This window comes from Parambassis ranga, chromosome 2 (assembly GCF_900634625.1).
Source record: "Parambassis ranga chromosome 2, fParRan2.1, whole genome shotgun sequence".
Classification (NCBI taxonomy): domain Eukaryota; kingdom Metazoa; phylum Chordata; class Actinopteri; family Ambassidae; genus Parambassis; species Parambassis ranga.
Genome location: NC_041023.1, coordinates 1,028,595 through 1,048,574, shown reverse-complemented (window position 1 = coordinate 1,048,574; position 19,980 = coordinate 1,028,595). Strand labels below are relative to the sequence as shown.

The 19,980-nt window shown below is 53.5% G+C and overlaps 5 protein-coding genes across 6 annotated transcripts; 3 read left to right on the top strand and 2 right to left on the bottom strand.

The window, feature by feature from the left end:
- Positions 1 to 263: 263 nt before the first annotated feature.
- Positions 264 to 4,762, top strand: LOC114432005 (zinc finger protein 513-like). The gene is made up of 7 exons (XM_028399752.1): positions 264 to 421; positions 719 to 959; positions 1,737 to 1,859; positions 1,927 to 2,061; positions 2,136 to 2,636; positions 3,091 to 3,284; positions 3,375 to 4,762. The coding sequence occupies exons 2-7, from the start codon at positions 920 to 922 to the stop codon at positions 3,987 to 3,989; spliced, it is 1,608 nt and encodes a 535-aa protein (XP_028255553.1). The 5' UTR covers positions 264 to 421; positions 719 to 919; the 3' UTR covers positions 3,990 to 4,762.
- Positions 4,763 to 5,074: 312 nt separating this feature from the next.
- On the top strand, positions 5,075 to 6,271 carry plaat1l (phospholipase A and acyltransferase 1-like). Its single transcript, XM_028399853.1, has 5 exons — positions 5,075 to 5,186; positions 5,358 to 5,487; positions 5,690 to 5,778; positions 5,874 to 6,038; positions 6,121 to 6,271. Exons 1-5 carry the CDS (start codon positions 5,178 to 5,180, stop codon positions 6,184 to 6,186), a joined length of 459 nt encoding a protein of 152 aa, XP_028255654.1. The 5' UTR covers positions 5,075 to 5,177; the 3' UTR covers positions 6,187 to 6,271.
- On the bottom strand, positions 6,251 to 9,630 carry ephx2 (epoxide hydrolase 2, cytoplasmic). Its single transcript, XM_028399748.1, has 17 exons — positions 9,376 to 9,630; positions 9,121 to 9,199; positions 8,891 to 9,053; positions 8,604 to 8,794; positions 8,409 to 8,531; positions 8,269 to 8,340; positions 8,097 to 8,192; positions 7,954 to 8,032; positions 7,849 to 7,883; positions 7,748 to 7,774; positions 7,597 to 7,682; positions 7,363 to 7,474; positions 7,147 to 7,221; positions 7,016 to 7,058; positions 6,772 to 6,944; positions 6,626 to 6,706; positions 6,251 to 6,546 (listed from the first exon to the last, which is right to left on the bottom strand). Exons 1-17 carry the CDS (start codon positions 9,477 to 9,479, stop codon positions 6,400 to 6,402), a joined length of 1,686 nt encoding a protein of 561 aa, XP_028255549.1. The 5' UTR covers positions 9,480 to 9,630; the 3' UTR covers positions 6,251 to 6,399.
- Positions 9,631 to 10,394: 764 nt separating this feature from the next.
- On the top strand, positions 10,395 to 14,624 carry clcn4 (chloride channel, voltage-sensitive 4). Its single transcript, XM_028399710.1, has 12 exons — positions 10,395 to 10,546; positions 10,818 to 10,972; positions 11,043 to 11,142; positions 11,223 to 11,410; positions 11,492 to 11,614; positions 11,696 to 11,902; positions 11,992 to 12,072; positions 12,150 to 12,695; positions 12,779 to 12,965; positions 13,045 to 13,443; positions 13,517 to 13,733; positions 13,822 to 14,624. Exons 1-12 carry the CDS (start codon positions 10,531 to 10,533, stop codon positions 13,910 to 13,912), a joined length of 2,310 nt encoding a protein of 769 aa, XP_028255511.1. The 5' UTR covers positions 10,395 to 10,530; the 3' UTR covers positions 13,913 to 14,624.
- Positions 14,625 to 14,702: 78 nt separating this feature from the next.
- LOC114432010 (high affinity cGMP-specific 3',5'-cyclic phosphodiesterase 9A-like) lies at positions 14,703 to 19,570 on the bottom strand. 2 transcript variants are annotated; one of them, XM_028399759.1, is made up of 14 exons: positions 19,393 to 19,570; positions 19,007 to 19,156; positions 18,890 to 18,929; positions 18,729 to 18,822; positions 18,508 to 18,656; positions 18,377 to 18,436; positions 18,119 to 18,296; positions 17,916 to 18,038; positions 17,755 to 17,847; positions 16,101 to 16,168; positions 15,924 to 16,026; positions 15,737 to 15,841; positions 15,079 to 15,225; positions 14,703 to 15,006 (listed from the first exon to the last, which is right to left on the bottom strand). In XM_028399759.1, the coding sequence occupies exons 1-14, from the start codon at positions 19,535 to 19,537 to the stop codon at positions 14,914 to 14,916; spliced, it is 1,548 nt and encodes a 515-aa protein (XP_028255560.1). In that variant the 5' UTR covers positions 19,538 to 19,570; the 3' UTR covers positions 14,703 to 14,913. The 2 variants fall into 2 exon arrangements, with proteins under 2 accessions (XP_028255560.1, XP_028255561.1); XM_028399760.1 differs by having other exon boundaries at positions 14,704 to 15,006; positions 19,007 to 19,262; positions 19,393 to 19,501.
- Between the last annotated feature and the right edge of the window lie 410 nt (positions 19,571 to 19,980).

Here is a 19,980-nt window from a genome sequence, read left to right as displayed (position 1 = left end):
GTTTTGTCAGTTTAGTCAGGCTCAAAAATCTGTACAGATACCACAACAACACTTCATGATATGGTCTGTTAATGATCTGATTGAACGACATTAAGGCAGAGTTAAGTCCAGTTTTGTGTTATTTATTAAAAATATCTACTTTAACGATCAATACAAACTCCAGAGAGTTGAAGTTTCTTTTATATTGTTCATAAATTTGGCGTTTTTCCGTGTTTTTATCGGTATTTTACGTCTCTGCACATGAGCACTGCAAGTCCCAGAATCCCCTGCACTTGTCAGTGACGTCACCCGGAGCCCGGACCCGGCGTAGCTCTGTCAGCGGCGGTGTGTGTGTGTGTCTGTGTTTGTGTGTCGGGCAACAACAAAAGGCTGTTTTTGAGGTTGTAGGTTGTTTCTTGTTGTTTCTGAGGACTCGTCGCAGGTGAGTCTGTCCGCTGTTGTGCAGCTTCCGCCCGCAGATTCAAGTTTAAATGCAGTTTAGAGTTTAATGTTGGAGCTAGCTGGTTGGCTAGGTGGCTAGCAAGATGGCTCCGACTATTTACTGCGAAACAATAACAAAGGCTGAAGCGTAGCGGCAACTTTCGGGCAGTACGTGTGTTTTAAAGTTGTTTGGCGGCACTTTGTGAGCAGGAAGTACGCGTTGTTGTGGTGTGTTGGTTTTAATGACGAGTTCGGACTCTTTAATGGTTCCGGTGTCGCTGTTAACCCTCCGTTTCAGGCAGTAGTTGGAAGCGATGACACCGCCGCTGCTGGTGTCCGTTGGAGGAAGAGGAAGAGGAAGGAGGTGATGATGAGGATGATGATGATGACACGCAGTTAGCTGGCTGGCTGGCCGACTGACGGACGGTCCGCTAGCCCGCGGAGTGTAAGAGGTGTCTCCCCGAAACCGGAGCCGGAGCCGGGACGAAGAGAGGCGAAGATGCCGCGGAGGAAGCAGTCCAACCCTCAGCCGGTGAAACGTGAGTTAAACAGTGTGTGTGTGTGTGTGTGTGTGAGCTCCACTCACTGTCACAGAATAAGGAAGTGACTCTTTCTTTGCTCTTTACTTTACAAACACGATCCTGGTTAAAGACATGTTAACTAACTAGACACATATTCAAAGTTGGCTGAATGTTGTTTTCTTAGCCGGCTCAGCCTCTTCCTCATTATCTGCCGGAGGAAGACTGTTGTCCTCTGAGTAGATGTGTGTGTGTGTGTGTGTGTTATCTCATCCTGAATGCTGTCCCCTCTTCCTCCTCTTCACTTCCTCTTCTCAGGCCCTGTACCTGACCTCCCCTGCTCCCTCCTCTCCTTCCCGTCCTCCTTCCTTTCTTTCTTTCTGTCACAGCTTCCTGTTTGGTTTCTCTCTCCTTCCTTGTTTTGTGCACCCTCACCTTGTTTCTATTCAGAATTCTGTCATAAATCATAGAAGAAGTCAGATTCCTGCAGGGCGTTCTGGTTTTGTCTTCGGACAGGTGTTCTTTGGGAAAGAGTTGTGTCTTCGAACAACAGTCAGAACATGTTGTGTGTCGTCGGTGCTCTGCTCCTCTTCCCTTTCCGGACTCTGTCAGCCTACAACTCTTCCTCCTCGGCACTTATCTCATCCTCCCCGGTTTCCTTTCCAGGCCGGCCGTCGTCGTCTCCTCCCTTCATCCTCTCCTCTCCTCACATCTTGCTCATTAAAATATTGTTATGAGTATTATGGTTAGAGTCAGTGTGGTTGTTTGGTTGGTTGAAACGTGTGTGTTTGTGTTCAGTGGAGTCGGAGGATGGGGCGGTGGTGTGCGAGCCGGGCTGCCTGGTTTTGGAGAGCGACTTCCTGCTGAGTGGAGAGCTGGAGTTTGGAGACTCGGACATCATGGGGCTGGATCGAGAGGCCGGTCAGTCTCACACACACACACAGATAACAGGCCTGAAGCTGCAGCTGACACATATCTGGCTTCTCAGGTATGACGGTCTTCTCTCTGAGCGTGGAGGACGACCCCTCGGCACCGTCAGACGCCACCTTCCCAGCATTCCTCTCCTGTAAAGGATGTGGTCAGCTGCTGGGGGACACGCCTCTGGGGGCTGGTTTGGATCTGGGTAGGTGTTTTGTTTTCAGCTCACGTGGCTCTGTGTGTTTAAAACATGCCTCATATTTGACCTCCTTTGTGTAGGCGTGGGCCTGGACCTGGGGGCGGAGCTTTACTGTCTCACCTGCGAGGAAGGCCTCCAGCACGCGGCCTCTATCGACTCCTCTCAGGTGGAGGGTTCAAACATCTCAGGCAGATCCATCAGCGGGGCCTCTGACAGGAAGAGGAGGAGTGTGGCTAAGACGGACGGTGACATCCCCGCCAAACTGTACTCCTGTTCGCTGTGCGCCTTCACCTCCCGCTACTCCAACCACCTCAAACGCCACATGAGGATCCACGACGGCCAGAAGCCGTACCGCTGCCCCGCCTGCCCCTACGCCTCGGCCCAGCTCGTCAACCTGCAGCGACACGCCCGCACGCACACCGGGGAGAAGCCGTACCGCTGCCACCAGTGCAGCTACGCCTGCAGCTCCCTCGGCAACCTGAGGAGGCACCAACGCATGCACACCCAGGAGAGACCGCAGAGGAGGGAGAAGGAGAAGAGACGAGGGAGGCGGAAAAAAAACAGCGCCGAGACCGAAGAAGGTAACAAACAGCAGATGACTTATGACCTCGTTCGGTTAGATCAGGGTTAGAAACACGGTCGGTTTATGCAAAATCAAGCAGAGAGCGGTTCGCTGAGCGTGACAGAGAAGTGTCACACCCTCCTCACAAACAGCATCTTCTGATACAGAAGCTGAACTCTCTTTTTTTGGATGCAGCGAGCAGAAAAGAGGAAGCAAGTAAAACAGAAAAATGAGGAAGAGAAATTCTCTCTGCTCGTCGCCCCAGAAGTCACCTCTGCTGGGCTGCAGATCATCCTTTCACTTCAGTCAGTGATTATTCAGAACAAGTCGCTGACGCTCGTCAGAACGGAAGTCCAGCAGAAGGAGTCAGAACCAGATGCTTGTTTTAGAAAGAGGAAGTTGTCCTTCAGTGTGTTTGTTTCAGGTGTTTTTAGAGAAATAGAAGTGACTGTTTTTCTGTCTTTGTCCTGCAGTCATGTCAGACTTGACCCTGCGCGTGTCTCAGGACTCCAGTTACCTCCAGACGTTGGGCAGCCTCGGATCTCCTTCCGCCCCCCTCCCGGTCCTCCTGTTCCCCCTCTGCTGCCGAGTGTGCGGCCTCACCCTGGAGGAGGCGGACCTGGAGGGGGACAAGGCCGACGGGGACGGGGAGGGCGACGGAGGACAGGTAGCTGTTTGGAGATGTGTGTCTTTGTCTCGGTTGTGCTCCGCCGTGGCTGACCCTGTCCTCTGTCCTCTGTCCTCTGTCCTCTAACAGGTGTGCCGTCGCTGTTCCTTGGAGCTGCTGTCCAAAGACGGCTCAGGACCTCCCCGCAGCCCGGACGTGTCCCGGGCGTCCCGGCGGGGTCAGCGCGGCACTAAGCTGTACCGCTGCCCCCACTGCCCCTTCCTGTCCCACTACCCCAACCACCTGGCCCGCCACTCCCACACCCACTCTGAGGAGAAACCGCACCGCTGCCCCCACTGCACCTACACCTCCTCGCACCTCGACAACCTCAAACGCCACATGCGCGTGCACACGGGCGAGAAGCCCTACCAGTGCCCGTCCTGCAGCTACGCCTGCGGGAACCTCGCCAACCTGCGCCGCCACGAGCGCATCCACTCGGGCGCCAAGCCGTTCCACTGCGGCGTCTGCGGCTACTCCTGCAACCAGAGCATGAACCTGAAGAGGCACATGCTGCGGCACACGGGCGAGAAGCCCTACGCCTGCGCCGAGTGCAGGTACACCACGGGCCACTGGGACAACTACAAACGCCACCAGAGGAAACACGGACACAACACGGACAGCTGGGACAAACACGCCCCCATCAACGGCCTCAGCTGGGGCAAAGACGCTCAGGAGAGCCAGAGCCAGGGACAGGAGCACAGCTAGATACACCGTGTGTGTGTGTGTGTGTGTTGTGTATACACTGGTGAACCTCCAGCTCAGGTTGGAGCTAAACTCAGGTGCCTTTGACAGACTGACTGACTGTAATGCTACACTGACTTCATAACAGGGCGTTAGTGTGTGTCTGTGTGTGATTTCAGAACACAGCAGTGTGTCATGGAATGTTTATTTTTGTGTCTCTACAGATTGTGTATTTTGTAGGTGTGGGTGGGCGGGGGTTCTCCACGGGGGTTCCTGTGCAGCTTCATGCCTCAGTGGAAGCCAGCACTGCTGAATGTGGAGATGTGCGCGGCGGCCATTTTTCAGGAACAGCTTTTAAACCTTAAAAGCACATCGTCGTCTTTTTTTCTCTTTGTGTAATCGTTTTATTAAAGCTGAGGTAGAAGCTTGTCCTCGGGACATGCTTCTCTCTGATTGGTCGCCCTGTTCCTGTCAGGCAGCGCTTCGAGCCTTCAGGTGTTGACGGAGCCGCAGCTCGTCTTCAGGTCTTCAGGTCTTCAGGTCTTCAGGTTTTTCTCTCAGATCCAAACTGTGACTTTAAGCGGACTGAATATGAACTTTCTTTCTTTGCAGCAGTGAAAGCAGCTGGAGACTGAGGGAGTCAGAGTTTATTCTGGACTGATGTCTGATTTGTGATGATTGCACTGAACTCTGCTGCAGGTCCCTGTGATGAATGTGTGGCGGTCTGACCTCTGTCTCTCTTTTGGCAGTGCCTTCTGATCTGGAATAATATTAATAAAAAAACTCGATAGAAGCGACTTCCTCTTTCGGCCTGTCTGTTTAGGAAACACCTGCTCACACACCCACCACGCTGCGATGAAGACTCAGAGCGACACCATCGTCTTCATCTAAAAAAAAGATACAGAAATGTCCCCAAAAACACACAGAGCCCCCAAAACCCCACAGGAGTGTTACCACAGCAGGGAGCGATGGAGCTGTGTGTGTGTGTGTGTGTGTGTGTGATGGAGCTGTGTGTGTGTGATGGAGCTGTGTGTGTGTGATGGAGCTGTGTGTGTGTGTGATGGAGCTGTGTGTGTGGCGGGGGGGGGGGGGGGGGGGGTGATGGGGTCGGTGGAGTGTGACCCAGCGCCACTATCGCATGACTTCAGCCTGTATGTAAAGCAGGAGGCTGCTCCGTGTGTGTGTGATGTGGGTTTCATTTCAGAGGCGACCATGGGCCTGGTGAGTACCACGAAAACCTTCATCAGCTCTTTTTAATAATAAGACTTCACCAGCTCCTCAGAACGGCCTTCTTTCTTTCTGTTGGTCTGGACTCTGAGGCGGCGTCTTGTGTGTGTTGTTTTGGTCCTTTTTTGTCGTGAGGTCGCCTGACGACGGCTGCTTGTCTTTCAGAAACATTCCCAGCCGCAGCTCTTCCCCGGCGACATCGTGGAGTATCCCAGGAACAGGTACTTCTCTCACTTCGGGGTGTACTATGGAGAGAGGGACGGGGTTCCCTACGTCGCTCACCTGACCGGCCGAGGTTGGTGCTGCACATGTTTTTGTTTCCTGTCTCGTGTGTGTGTGTGTGTGTGTGTGTGTGTGTGTGTGTGTGTGTGTGTGTGTGTGTGTGTGTGTGTGTGTGTGTGTGTGTGTGTGTGTGTGTGTGTGTGTGTGTGTGTGTGTGTGTGTGTGTGTGTGTGTGTGTGTGTGTAATGATAATCGTTTTCTGTTGAAAACGTCAGACTCGGACTCCAAGCTCCTGCTGTTCGGTCGCGCTCTGAGGTCAGAGGTCAAGCTGGATCCACTGCAGCTGCTGGGGAAAAAGTACAAGGTGGCTCACACACTTCACATCAGCACACACGGGGGAGGTGGTGGTGGTGGTGGTGGTGGTGGTGGGGCGGAGACTGACTGTGAAACACTGTGCAGGTCAACAACATGCTGGACGGCACGTACCCCGCCAGAGACTTCCACACCGTGGTGAAGCCCGCCATCGACGACCTGATGGGCCGCGAGGTCACCTTCGACATCCTGTTCCACAACAGCGAGCATCAGGCCACGCTCCTCAGATACGGCGTCAAGAAGTCTGCGCAGGTGAGGCGGCGGGACAGCGCCACCTACAGTCTGTTCAGGGAGAGGCGTCTAAAGCAGACCTGTGTGTGTGTGTGTGTTACAGATAGACAAGGTCTACCAGCACATCATGCCGGCCTGGAAGAAGCCCTTTACAAATAACGACCTGTGAGAACTGCCCGTTCAGCCACAGGAGGGCGCTGTGGAGCAGTCCGTCAGTAACTCATCACAGCGAGGAGGTTTTAGTGCTTTAATGGTTACTACAAATGAAGACATGTTATAAAACTGATTCCTCCTCTCATGCTACTCATCATGTCACATTGTGTGTTCTCGTTGTTGAATTAAACCCGTCTTCAGTCTGTACTCAGCCTTCTGTCTTCCTGCCTCACAGTTTGGGCGCCACGGTAACGCCCGCCGCCTTCTTGTGTGTCTCTTTAAGCCACCGTATCAAGATGACGTTTGTCTCCGCTGGCTTCTCCATCTGAGTCCAGTGTCCACAGTCCTCGATGTGTCCTCTGCTCAGGTTGGGTATCTGCGGTCAGGCAGTGACACAGGTCCATCATCAATAACCAATAATCGCCTCAGTGATCGCCTGACGCTGCGCTCCTTACCAGCTCCTCCATTCCCTTTGAGAAGACCGCCAGCAGCACGGGGTCTTTACCAGTCGTCACCATCAGCGCCGGCATCAGCAGCTAACACACACACACACTGTTAGAACCACGTCCTGCCTCACGCCGCCGTGTTGTGTGGGACAAACCTTCGCTCTGGGTCGGGAGCACATCCACTTCCAGTTGGCGTCGCCGTTTCTGTACCAGTTGAGCGGCCTCCTGAAGCCTCTGTCTTTGTACTGGCTGACGTAGTACTGCAGGTCGGCCTCGGACAGCATGGAGCTCCGGGGGATCTGGTCCGGCAGACCCACAAGCAGGCCGCCTGTGACACAAACACAACGTCAGCTCGCCAAACGCCAAGCAGCAGAGTCCTCGTTCAGGAAGGACGCTCACCTCGAGCACAGACGCCTGCGGTGCTGATGGGGGGCCGCTCCGCCTGGACAGGACGTTCAGGTGTGTTTATACAGACCGGACACTGCTCCGTGTGTGTGTGTGTGTGTGAGTGTGAGTGTGTGTGGACTCACTTCATCACTGCTGCTGTAAAAGAAAATCTTGAAGGTTCTCTCCAGGTCCTTCTCCAGCTCGGCCTCTGCGGCGCCCTGTGACACAGTTTGTCGTGTTGGTTTGTGTCCTCACCGTCCTTCAAACATCACTGATGACACCAGTGAGGGACAAAGAGGACACAACCCCCCCCCCCCTGCTTTGTGTCTTTGACTGCTGCGTCTCTGTGACGGACGTACCGGCTTCTGGAAGTAGAGCTGGTAGTCAAATATGGGAACAGACTTCAGTCTCTCTGCAGGCGGAACAGAAGGATCCACCGGGAACAGCGGGGTGTTCAGAGACGCCACGGCCCTACACACAGACACACACACACACAGACACACACACAGACACACACACTTCACTATGACACACCTGCACAGGCCCTCTGTATCTGTGTGTGTGTGTCTGTGTGTCTGTGTGTGTGTGTTCACCGGACTCTCTCGGGGTAAAACTGAGCCATGGTCCACGCCAGGAAGCCGCCCCAGTCGTGACCCAGCAGTGTGACCTGTGGCACGGCCTGAAAGAGAAGCATCCTTACAGGAAGCCGTGCGCCGGCCTGCGGTGTGACGGCTGCTCACTCACCAGTTTATCCATGAACGTGATTAAGTCCTAAAAAAACGGAGACGGTGTGTGAGTGTCATACAAGCGTTGAGGAGCGGCTGTGTGTGTGTGTGTGTTTGTACCTCACACAGTCGCTGCTGTGAATACTCCTCGATGTCTGCGAGGACGAGAGACCATTAATAAGAACACACACCTCAGTGCTGCTGTGTGTGTGTGTGTAAACCCACCAGGAGGCGCTGTGGACTCTCCGTATCCCTTCATGTCCAGGGCCAGGACCCTGAACCCCGCCGCAGCCAGAGCCGGGATCTATCAGAGAGCAGACGGGTGTGAACACGCGGCCTGTGATGGAAACAGGAAGTGGGCGCCTCACCTGGTACCTCCAGGAGTACCAGCTCTCAGGGAAGCCGTGACACAGCAGCACCGGGGGGCCGGAGCCCGCCTCCACGTAGTGAGTCCTCACACCAGGCTGCCACACAAAGAATACACACACTGTGGGTCATCATCATCATCATCTTCATCGCTGAGTGAGTGCGGGTCATTACTCTGATGGTGACGTAGCCGTGAGACACTTCATCAGGGCTGCAGGAGGGTGGAGGAGCGTCTGCCCCGGCGGCCTGAAACACACACACACACCTCATTGTTTCTGACCTGTGAGCACCGAGGACACACACTCATCACCAACCTGGACTCCGGTAAACTCCACCAGCTTCTCCAGAGCCACGTCCAGGTCTTCCACCAGGATGGCCTTCATCCCCACCGCCCGCGCCGCCTCCACGCCCTCCTGATCCGCGTCGAGCCACAGAGCCTGCAGGAGGACAGACGGCTCAGCACACACCCTTCACTGCCACACACACACCACGGCGTGCCCGTCCTCTACCTGCTGTGATGTCACTCCCAGGAGCTGCAGAGCTGAGCTGAACATGGCCGCCTCCGGGACCCTGTGACCTGAGCGGCAGGACTGGAGGACCAGGTCAAAATGGCCGCCCAGCTGGGAGAGCAGGCAGGCGGCGCCGTCTCCAGCGGCGCTGTCGTCCACCCAGTGGTTGAGCAGCACGGCTGTCAGCACCCCTTCAGCACAGGTTAAAGTCGTCAGGTGTGATGTCATCTGAACTTATTACCCACAATGCACCTGAACAGGTGAATAGAGTTCAGTGTTTTGTGTACCGCTGCGGCGCAGCCTGGTCGCCGCCTGCAGCACGGCTGCTCGAACGTCCATCATAGCCTCAGTGAGCGCCTCCAGCAGGACTCGGGCTGACCAATCAGACGGCAGAGTCGCACCCCTGATCCGGGCCTCCTCCACACACTCGGCCTCAAACACTGGGATCATCTGCACACACACACCAGTCACCATGGCAACAGCCACAAGAGGACAGATGCGACCTGTCATCACCCACCTGAGAGAGCGTCATGGCGCCTCTCTGTCCCCGCCCCATGGCGCCATCTTTCTGGGAGGCCACGCTGGACAGCAGACCTCTGAGAACCACAGCAGCACAGTGAGTGACCTTTGACCTCCTTGAGTTAAAGTTCACAAAACACCTCTGACATTTGACCTAAATCTACCTGCACCTGATAGAATCATCAATAAGTTAATAACTGTCCAATCACGGTGTTTTTAAGACCTCAGAGGACAGTGACAGCTGCTGTCTCACCGCGGCAGACCGTGCAGCTCCTCCAGCCCGCGGAAGACAGCAGCGGGTCCAGAAGAGACCGCGACCCCCCAGAGGTTCAGCAGCACGGCCTTCTTCTCGGACATGTCGTCGGCTGAGCTCGACACACTATCGACTTTTTTTTCCTGCTTTACAATCACTTCCGCTCAGATGCAGTTCTCACACGCAGCCAGCAGAGGTCCCTCTTCCGACTGCGGGAGGCACTCAGTGGTTCTGATCTGAGTCCGAGTGGAGCTTTTATTTTATAACACAGAGGGTAAACTTTGCCCCGATGACAGAACAGGTCCACCCACTCAGCTCACACTTCACCCAGAAAAACATCGACTACACACACACACACACACACACACACACACACACACACACACACACACACACACACTCTACACACTTAATACAATCATAAGAAGTACAGATAAATAATGTTTACAAAAACGACCCGTTGAAAGAAGAGGAGTGCATTTATTGCGGATATAAATTAGATTTATGAACCAATTAAAAAAAGAACATTTAACCACAACGAGGTGTTAAAACTCGCTGCTTTTATTTTGAAGGACCTGACAGGAAGTTGTCTGCCTTTCCGCCTTCCTTCGGACACTTTCGGCGTCACGACGACTAATCATAAAACCAGGCTAGCATACATGTTAGCAGCACCGATGCTCCGTGTTTCTGTAGATTTATTTACAGATATTCACCCTAATTATGTGATTGGAACAGTAACAAGAGACACGCTAACAAAATGAGCATGATGGACAGTACCAACAGTAAAATGCACCGCACTCACACTTCCGCCAAAGACTTTAAAAATAAACTTTTCTCGAAGAGCATAGCTATACATATTATATATTATTATCATCGTTATTTATATCTACATTATCGTCTTTGGTTGTAGTTATCTTTTTTTTGTCAGTTTACTTCTTTTTATGTGTTATTTTTGTCTGTCCTCCGGACTGTTGAATAAAATAGCGCTACTTCCGGGAACAGGTGCATTGTGGGAAACAATCTCTGACGCTGTCTGCTATCTGTTCATTTGTTTCTCCGCAAATATCATTTGAAATGTCCGTTTATGACAATTTATATGAGTTAATAATTTAAAATCAGTATTTTCCATCCGCAGTCGTCAGGACGGGCTCTAACATGGAGGCTGGAGAAGGTAAAAGACGACTTTATCGGGCAGACATAGCTTAAAGAGGGGGTGCTAAGCTAGCTTCGATTGCTAACGTAAATAAAGCAACACATATGCTAATGCAGTGTTTTATGCATGTAAGAATACGTTCCGGAGCTTGTTGTTTAGTGTTATAGCTTGGACAGCAGAATGATCTCTTGTTTATCCAAACATTTGCAGCATGTCGTCACAGAAAGTGAGTCATTGAAGTGATTTGTGATAAAAGACATGACAGTGTGACGGCTGCTCTGCTGCTCAGGTGTCAGCGCTGCCACGCCCACAGAGGAGATGAACGGGGCTGGGAACCTGATGGACTTCCTGGACGAGCCGTTTCCTGATGTGGGGACATATGAAGACTTCCACACCATCGACTGGCTCAGGGAGAAATCCAGAGACACGGACCGCCACCGCAAGGTTTGTCTTGCTCAGTTTATCATGGCGCCTGCTCAGTGTTTTGCTTTGCTGATGTGTTTGTTGGTCTCAGATCACCAGTAAGAGTAAAGAGTCCATCTGGGAGCTGATAAAGAGCCTGCTGGACGCCTGGTCAGGATGGGTGGTGATGCTGCTCATCGGCCTCCTCTCAGGTCAGACATTGAGGGCGACACACACCTTTCCCATGTTGTACGGACGTAGGGTGAATCTCACACGCCTCTGTCCTCCTCAGGTACGCTGGCTGGCGTCATCGACCTGGCGGTGGACTGGATGACAGATCTGAAGGAAGGGGTGTGTCTCTCAGCCTTCTGGTACAGTCACGAGCAGTGCTGCTGGACGTCCAACGAGACGACGTTTGACGACCGCGACAAGTGTCCACAGTGGCAGAAATGGGCCGAGTTGATGACGGGCTACACTGAGGTCAGACACACCCGCACAGCAGTCCACCATTAACAATGTGCAGCGTGACGCTCTGAGTGACAGAACAATGTTGCCTTTCAGGGAGCCGGAGCGTACCTGTTGAACTACTTCCTGTACGTTCTGTGGGCTCTGCTCTTCTCCTTCCTGGCGGTGTCGCTGGTGCGAGTGTTCGCTCCATATGCCTGCGGTTCAGGAATCCCAGAGGTAATGCACACACACACTCTCCATGCTCCCTTCATTTGAGCCTACTAATGTCGGACATCTTTCTTGTGTTTTTTTCTGCAGATCAAGACCATCCTCAGCGGCTTCATCATCCGGGGCTACCTGGGGAAATGGACCCTGCTGATCAAAACGGTCACCCTGGTGCTGGCGGTGTCATCAGGCCTCAGCCTGGGGAAGGAGGGTCCTCTGGTCCACGTGGCGTGCTGCTGTGGAAATCTTTTCTGCAGCCTCTTCTCCAAGTACAGTAAGAATGAGGGCAAGCGGCGAGAGGTACGCAGCTGCAGCAGAGAGAGAGAGTCAGAGAGAAGTGTTCAGACCTGCTGCTGAGCTCAGGCCGTGTTCTGTCCTCTGTCCTGCAGGTGCTGTCGGCGGCAGCAGCAGCTGGAGTGTCGGTGGCCTTTGGAGCTCCGATCGGAGGAGTTCTGTTCAGCCTGGAGGAGGTCTGAGTGTTGTGGTTTCCTCTTGTTTGCGTGGTCTCTCTGGAGACTCACTCTTCATGTCTCCATCTCTCCTGCAGGTCAGTTATTACTTCCCTCTGAAGACTCTGTGGCGTTCGTTCTTCGCCGCTTTGGTCGCTGCCTTCACGCTGCGCTCCATCAACCCGTTTGGCAACAGCCGCCTGGTGCTGTTTTACGTGGAGTACCATACTCCGTGGTACATGGCGGAGCTGGTCCCCTTCATCCTGCTAGGTGTGTTTGGTGGCCTCTGGGGGACCCTCTTCATCCGGGCCAACATTGCCTGGTGCCGCCGCAGGAAGACCACCCAGCTGGGGAAGTACCCGGTCCTGGAGGTGATCGCTGTGACGGGGATCACTGCTGTGCTGGCGTACCCCAACCCGTACACCCGCCGCAGCACCAGTGAGCTCATCTCTGAGCTCTTCAACGACTGTGGCGCGCTGGAGTCCTCGCAGCTCTGCGATTATATCAACAACCCCAACATGAGTCGGCCCGTGGACGACATCCCAGACCGCCCGGCCGGGCCCGGGGTCTACAATGCCCTGTGGCAGCTCGCCCTCGCCCTCATCTTCAAGATCGTCATCACCATCTTCACCTTCGGCATGAAGGTCAGGATGAGAACGATGATGAAGAACATTTTCATTTGTCACCTTTCCTCCTCTGACATGTGACCGTGCCTCTCCTCCCTCAGATCCCTTCAGGTCTCTTCATTCCCAGCATGGCGGTCGGAGCCATCGCCGGGCGGATCGTCGGGATCGCTGTAGAGCAGATGGCGTACCACCACCATGACTGGATCATCTTCAAGAACTGGTGCCGGCCCGGTGCTGACTGCGTCACACCTGGACTGTACGCCATGGTGGGAGCCGCCGCCTGCCTGGGTGAGAGGACGCAGCTCAGACCGGCTGCTTTCACACCGCTGAAGCTGATCCTGACCTGTCTGTGTTTGTGTGTCCTCAGGTGGGGTCACCAGGATGACCGTCTCCCTGGTGGTCATCATGTTTGAGCTCACAGGCGGGTTGGAGTACATCGTCCCCCTGATGGCCGCTGCCGTCACCAGTAAGTGGGTGGCGGACGCCTTTGGGAAGGAGGGCATCTATGAATCCCACATCCAGCTCAACGGCTACCCCTACCTGGACGTCAGGGACGAGTTCACCCACCGCACGCTGGCCACCGACGTGATGCGGCCCCGCAGGAACGACCCGCCTCTGGCCGTCCTCACCCAGGACAGCACCACGGTGGAGGACGTGGAGACGCTGATCAAAGACACAGACTACAACGGCTTCCCCGTGGTCGTGTCCAGAGAGTCAGAGAGGCTGATCGGCTTCGTTCAGCGCCGGGACCTCACGCTCGCCATCAGTATGTTGATCAAACCAACATGGTTCCATGGTTTAAAAAGGTCGTTCTGACTCCTCTCTGTGTCCGTCCACAGAAAACGCCCGTCAGAAGCAGGACGGCGTGGTGAGCAGCTCCGTCGTCTACTTCACTGAGGACGCACCGCAGCTGCCCGCCAGCAACCCTCAGCCGCTGAAGCTGCGGCGCATCCTGAACCTCAGCCCCTTCACCGTCACCGACCACACGCCCATGGAGACGGTGGTGGACATCTTCCGTAAGCTGGGCCTGCGCCAGTGTCTGGTCACCAGGAGCGGGTAAGAGCAACATAAAACCTACAGCTACGATGTGGTCGAAGGCGAAACCTTCTTTGTGATGAGAAAACGTGTCCCTCTGTCTCTGCAGGCGTCTCCTGGGCATCATCACTAAGAAGGACGTCCTGCGGCACATGGCTCAAATGATGAACCAGGACCCAGAGTCCATCATGTTCAACTAGCAAGGCAAGCTCCACACGTGGTGTAAATAGGTAAAGGTGGTGTGATGTACTGCACCCTGTGAAAGCCCCCCCCCTACTCCTGACGGGCTGAGTTAACCCCTCCCCCCCTGTAATGACCACAGGAAGGATCGGCTTGTCATTTATTTATTGCTGCTAGTTTAAATGAAGGGAAGACTGAGGCAGCATCACGTGGAAACTAGCAGAGCACCTCACTGAGGATCAGAGCAGACCAGTGGGACCAGCTGTGAGGATGTTATTGCTGCACTTTTTGGTTCATGTGTTGCTGCCATATTTATGTGAATGCTGCCTGTTTGTTTTTATGTGACACTGACACACACTCTTTGTAATGTGGCTCATGATGCTGAAGGCTCCTGCACACACACAGCCTTCATCATCATCATCATCATCATCGTCCCTGTGTGTGTGTGTGTGTGTGTAGGAGCCTTCCGAAGCACTTCGGTTTCAGCGATGGTACGATAAGCTCTAAGAAAATAACACTAAGGCTCTCTAAAGATATCCGAACATAACGCATCAGAAACGTGTGTGTTCCTGACTCTTCACCCTGCTGTTCGTTTCCTGTGTTGTGATATTTGTTGGTGTAAAATAACCTCGGAGCTGCTTCACAGAGACTGGAAACAAAAAAAAAGAAGCAGAAAGCACTCCAACGTTTTTATTGCCAACAGAGAATGTATTGAAAAAACAAGTGTGTACATATTGACGTGTTTGCCTTTTATTTGACGTATTTATCAGAAAACCACACATTTGCACTTTTTTTTTGGATTTGATTTCATAAACCTTTCAATTATACCTGCAGCTAGACTGTAATATAAAAAAGTCCACTAGATGGCGCCATTTCAACAAAACAACAAGCTAAAGTCATTAATAAATTCTTAAAATAAAAATGATGACTCCAAACTAACTTTCAGCTGTAGTGACTTCCTCTCTCCAGCACACTGCTGCTGCTCAGAGCCTCCTCCTCCTCCTCCTCCGCCTCCTCCTCCTCAGGCCTTGGTGGTGCTCTGCTCCTCCTTGCTGGCTCTCTCCATGTCGGAGTAATACTCCAGGGCTCTGCGAACCGGCTCCAGAATGTGTTGCTGCAGCACAGTTAACAGACTCAGCTCAAACCAAACCGACCTGTACATATGCAGAAATAGAAGCGTCCTCACCTCCAGGCAGGGGAACAGCTTGGTGAGCTCGGTGAAGAGCGGCAGCAGGACAAACTGGATGAAGTTGGTCTGAGAGGACGGTTTGGACACTTTGTCTCGGTCCATGAACGGAGTCACTGGGAGCCCTTTGAGCTTCTCTGTGTCACTCTGCACCAAAAACAAACGGGAAATAAATGAGTGTTCCAGCTGGACTGAGCTGGACTCTGTCCCAGCTGGACTCTGTCCCAGCTGGGCTCTGTCCCAGCTGGACTCTGTCCCAGCTGGGCTCTGTCCCAGCTGGACTCTGTCCCAGCTGGGCTCTGTCCCAGCTGGGCTCTGTCTCAGCTGGACTCGGACTCTGTCTCAGCTGGACTCTGTCTCTAGACTCTGTCTCAGCTGGACTCTGACTCTGTCTCAGCTGGACTCTGACTGTCTCAGCTGGACTCTGTCTCTAGACTCTGTCTCAGCTGGACTCTGACTCTGTCTCAGCTGGACTCTGACTCTGTCTCAGCTGGACTCTGACTCTGTCTCAGCTGGACTCTGACTGTCTCAGCTGGACTCTGACTCAGCTGGACTCTGACTGTCTCAGCTGGACTCTGACTCAGCTGGACTCTGACTCAGCTGGACTCTGACTCTGTCTCAGCTGGACTCTGTCCTCGTCCTGAGTGTCTCCTGTCACCTGGTTGAAGAACTCCTGCAGCAAACAGTCCAGCCAGGGCTCTGCGACCGCCATGGGCCTTGCCTCGTTGGAGATGTCGCTGACCTTCACCATGATCTTCATCAGCTGGAAACAAGGACATAAGACACATTCCTTTCAAAATAAGAGCACCTTGGACTGAGGAAGAGGAGGAGGACTGTTTCCTCACCACTTCCTTGTGGTCCCTGTTGGTGAAGTTGAACACCGGCTGGATGACTTTGAACTTGCTGAGGATTTCATTGTGTCTCGCCATGTCGGTGGCCAGAATGCACCTGCCAAAAGTCATGTGACGTTAAAACTGAGCGGCGCCATTATGGATGAAGAGTGCTGTGAGCTGCAGCCTTACTTGATCATTCCTCCTCGGATGTGTTTGTACTGCTCGCTGGTCAGGTTCTTCAGGATGTTGCACTCTGGCTGTAACAACATGCAACAACGTTCATAAATACGTAGAGAAGATTGAAGCGAGGCGTCTGGACTTGTAGAGTTTTCTAGAAGACGTTTCTCTGCTCATCCAAGCAGCTTCATCAGTTCTAACTGTTTGGTGGGGAAACATGGTTTATATGTGGTTACAGACCTCAGTGGGTGGGTCTGGGTAAAACTTTAAAAAACTTACAAACAATAGCACTAAATGTTTCCATACTTACCTGTGATGTTCTGGCTGACTGGGCCAGGTGTGTCTAACGACTGGCTAACGACTATGAAACTCTTCTTCTGTGGAGTGGTTGTTTAGTTTCTCCAATGTACAGATCAGAGCATTCCTCACTGCACTGGACTGCATATATCACATTGCTGTGTTTCTCCCTGGGAGTCTGATCCTTCAGGTGAACCAGTCTCTGTCTCAGTGTTGTCATAGGTTTGAAATGGACCGGGATGTCATGGTTGTTGAAGATCCTGCGGAGTTTCTCTGATACTCCTGACACATATGGAATGGAGATGTTCTTTCTCCGCCTGGTGTCGTCCTTCTTCTTGTTGTTGGGGGGTCTTGTTTTTGTGGCTTTGATGAGTGCCCACTTGGGGTAGCCACAGGTCTGCAGGGCCTTCCTGATGTGGTGTTGCTCCTTCTTCTTCCCCTCTGAGCTGGTGGGTACAGTTTGTGCTCTGTGCTGCAGGGTCCTGATGACTCCCAGTTTGTGTTCCAGTGGGTGGTGTGAATCAAACAACAGGTACTGGTCCGTGTGTGTGGGTTTCCTGTACACTTCCACATTGAGGCTCCTGTCCTCCTCAATATGTACTGTGCAGTCCAAGAAGGCCAGATTGTTGTCCTTGGTGTCCTCGCGAGTGAACTTGATGTTGTTATCCACTGCGTTGATGTGTTCTGTGAACCGTTCCACTTCGTTAGTCTTGATTTTGACCCAGGTGTCATCCACATATCTGAACCAGTGGGTGGGGGTGGTTCCAGGATAGGAACTCAGGGCTCTTCTCTCCACTTCTTCCATGTAGAGGTTGGCCACAATAGGAGACACAGGTGATCCCATCGCACAGCCGTGCTTCTGTCTGTAAAAGTTCCCATTGTACTGGAAGTAAGTGGTGGTCAGGCAGAGGTCCAGACATCATCTTTCTACCACATACAATGCAGTGATTCCATCCATTCCCAGGAAGTTTGCACATACTCACAGTAAGAACAAAGGGCTGTCAACCAGTCCACCTCCGGCAGTTTCATAGTCGTTAGCCAGTCATTAGACACACCTGGCCCAGTCAGCCAGAACATCACAGGTAAGTATGGAAACATTTAGTGCTATTGTTTGTAAGTTTTTTAAAGTTTTACTCAGACCCACCCACTGAGGTCTGTAACCACATATAAACCATGTTTCCCCACCAAACAGTTAGAACTGATGAAGCTGCTTGGATGAGCAGAGAAACGTCTTCTAGAAAACTCTACAAGTCCAGACACCTTGCTTCAATCTTCTCTACGTATGATGACCTGGATGACTGAGAATCTTCATCAAAACGTTCATAAACCAGCGAACGTTCTGGTCCCTGAACGCATCGTGTTTCTGTACCTTGGCCAGGATGCCGAAGGCCACGGCGCAGTGGTGGTTCTCCAGCGGGGAGATGTCGTTGTATCGAAGAGCCAGGTCGGTCTGAGCGTTGATCTGCAGGAAGAGCGCACGTTAAAGGAGCATCCTGACCATGTGGAGACAAAGAGGGACCCTAAGGTGACCTGGTAGACGTTGTTGTATCCGGGGTGGTCCAGGTCGTGGCACAGCGCCGAGGTCAACATGATCAACAGGTCAATCCGTCCCAGCTTGCTCCTGAGGTCGGTGAGCCAGATCAGGCCGTACATCTGCAGGAGGAGACCCGGCAAAGAGCCGTCAGAGCGGACACGACAGCGCCGCAGACACCAGTGATGCTGCCGGGCCTCACCATCTGAGTGACGCAGAAGCAGTGCTGGAAGTTGTGGAAGGGGATGTTGTTGTAGTGGCAGTACACCTCAAACAGGAAGTTCTGCAGGACCTCCAGCTCGATGTGGAACGCCGTCAGGAAGTCCAGGTCGGTGTACATCACCTGCAGCAGCACCAGCATCTCCGCCTCCTCCCACTGCCTGTCAGCCACACCGCAGGAAGCCTGAGAGTGTGTGTGTGTGAGTGTGTTTTATCTGTGTGTGTGTGTGCGCACACTCACCAGTTATCAAAAATGGGAGTCTTCAGGTGCTCCCTCACTTCCTCCGTCACCTGCAGCGAGCTACAGCAGCACAGAGAAGACTCAGCGTCAACCCAAAACACAGAGTTCAGCACAGCCCGGCGGCGCCTCACCTCATGTTGAGGAACTTCATGCGGACTCGCTGGCGCTCCTCCTGCACGCTCAGCTGAGGCCTGTTGGGTTTGGTGGAGAACCTGCAGTGCTGCTGCTGCTGCTCGCCGTCGTCCTTGAACAGACCCATCCAGCTCAGGTGCTCCACGCTCTGCCAGGAGACACAAGAAACCTTTAAGGGACGGCTTCTCATGCAGCATCAGCTCCGCAGGCGGTCACTGACCTCCAGCTTCCTCTTGAAAGACTCCACCTGGCTCTTCAGCTCACAGATGATATCCGGCGTCCTCTCGATGACTTCGCTCTCCAGGTGGTGCAGCCTGAGAACACAAACAGTGAGTGTGTCCCACACACACGCTTCAGGAACTTCCCTCTGGGTGCACTCACCTGTCGTCCATCTTGTCCAGCTCCAGAGGCATCACAATGCCTGAAACGTCACACAGGAGCAGCTTTACATACGTTTGGACTACAAAAATGGTGGAAACTACAACTGCCCTCACTTACTGTGCACGTCTGACGCCACCACCTCCAGCCGGTAGTACGAGTCGGCGCTGTTGGCCTCCAGCCGGGGGGAGATGTTCACCACCCTGCCGCTCGTGCTGTACATCTTCAGGATGTGATGTGGCCCCGCCTCCGCCGCCGCCCGGAACAGCTCTGTCAGAGATGTGACTGGATTTCATTTAACCAGCCTGTTATTCAATGCTGACTGTAGGTCAAGAGCAGACAGGACACACAGGACAAAGCCCTTCAACCTGAGGACCTGTCAGCGCCACATGGAGGTCAGACGGGCACACGGTGAAAGATCAGACTCACCCTCCACCCTCTGACTGTGTCCTCTCATTTTAAATCCAGCATGTGATCCTGTTCAAAGGTGTAGCAGCCCTTCTTACCTTTCACATCTGCAGCAGAGCAGTCAGCCTCAAACTCGGCCCGCTCCAGCTTCCCGTTCACCGTGAAATAGATGATTTTTGCGGTCATCCCACGTGGCTCCTGACCCGCTCCACAAAGGGAAATGAGACCTCTTGACACTGACATGTACACCGTGGGTGTGTGAGGAGGTCACCTGCAGCTGACACACACCCCTCCCTCCCTCCACCCGCCCATCCATCCCTCCATCTGCCCATCCACCCCTCCATCCCTCCATCCACCCATCCATCCCTACACCCGCCCATCCATCCCTCCACCCATCCCTCCATCCACCCATCCATCCCTCCATCCACCCATCCATCCCTACACCCGCCCATCCATCCCTCCACCCATCCCTCCATCCACCCATCCATCCCTCCACCCGCCCATCTATCCCTCCATCCCTCCACCCACCCATCCATCCCTCCATCCACCCATCCATCCCTACACCCGCCCATCCATCCCTCCACCCATCCCTCCATCCACCCATCCATCCCTCCATCCACCCATCCATCCCTCCATCCACCCATCCATCCACCCACCCATCCCTCCACCCATCCATCCATCCCTCC

Coding starts and splice junctions, on each gene's coding strand:
- clcn4 (XM_028399710.1), top strand. Junction 11,411..11,491: donor TGATGACGGGCTACACTGAG/GTCAGACACACC, acceptor GTTGCCTTTCAG/GGAGCCGGAGCGTACCTGTT. Junction 12,966..13,044: donor GGGAGCCGCCGCCTGCCTGG/GTGAGAGGACGC, acceptor GTGTGTCCTCAG/GTGGGGTCACCAGGATGACC.
- ephx2 (XM_028399748.1), bottom strand. CDS start 9,479: ATGTCCGAGAAGAAGGCCGTGCTGCTGAACCTCTGGGGGGTCGCGGTC. Junction 9,054..9,120: donor GCGCCATGACGCTCTCTCAG/GTGGGTGATGAC, acceptor GTGTGTGTGCAG/ATGATCCCAGTGTTTGAGGC. Junction 7,775..7,848: donor CACAGCAGCGACTGTGTGAG/GTACAAACACAC, acceptor CCGTTTTTTTAG/GACTTAATCACGTTCATGGA.
- plaat1l (XM_028399853.1), top strand. Junction 5,488..5,689: donor CGCTCACCTGACCGGCCGAG/GTTGGTGCTGCA, acceptor TGAAAACGTCAG/ACTCGGACTCCAAGCTCCTG. Junction 5,779..5,873: donor TGCTGGGGAAAAAGTACAAG/GTGGCTCACACA, acceptor AACACTGTGCAG/GTCAACAACATGCTGGACGG.
- LOC114432010 (XM_028399759.1), bottom strand. CDS start 19,537: ATGTCAGTGTCAAGAGGTCTCATTTCCCTTTGTGGAGCGGGTCAGGAG. Junction 19,157..19,392: donor CTCTGCTGCAGATGTGAAAG/GTAAGAAGGGCT, acceptor CATCTCTGACAG/AGCTGTTCCGGGCGGCGGCG. Junction 16,169..17,754: donor CCTTCGGCATCCTGGCCAAG/GTACAGAAACAC, acceptor ATGTTGTTACAG/CCAGAGTGCAACATCCTGAA.
- LOC114432005 (XM_028399752.1), top strand. CDS start 920: ATGCCGCGGAGGAAGCAGTCCAACCCTCAGCCGGTGAAAC. Junction 960..1,736: donor CAACCCTCAGCCGGTGAAAC/GTGAGTTAAACA, acceptor GTTTGTGTTCAG/TGGAGTCGGAGGATGGGGCG. Junction 1,860..1,926: donor GGGGCTGGATCGAGAGGCCG/GTCAGTCTCACA, acceptor CTGGCTTCTCAG/GTATGACGGTCTTCTCTCTG.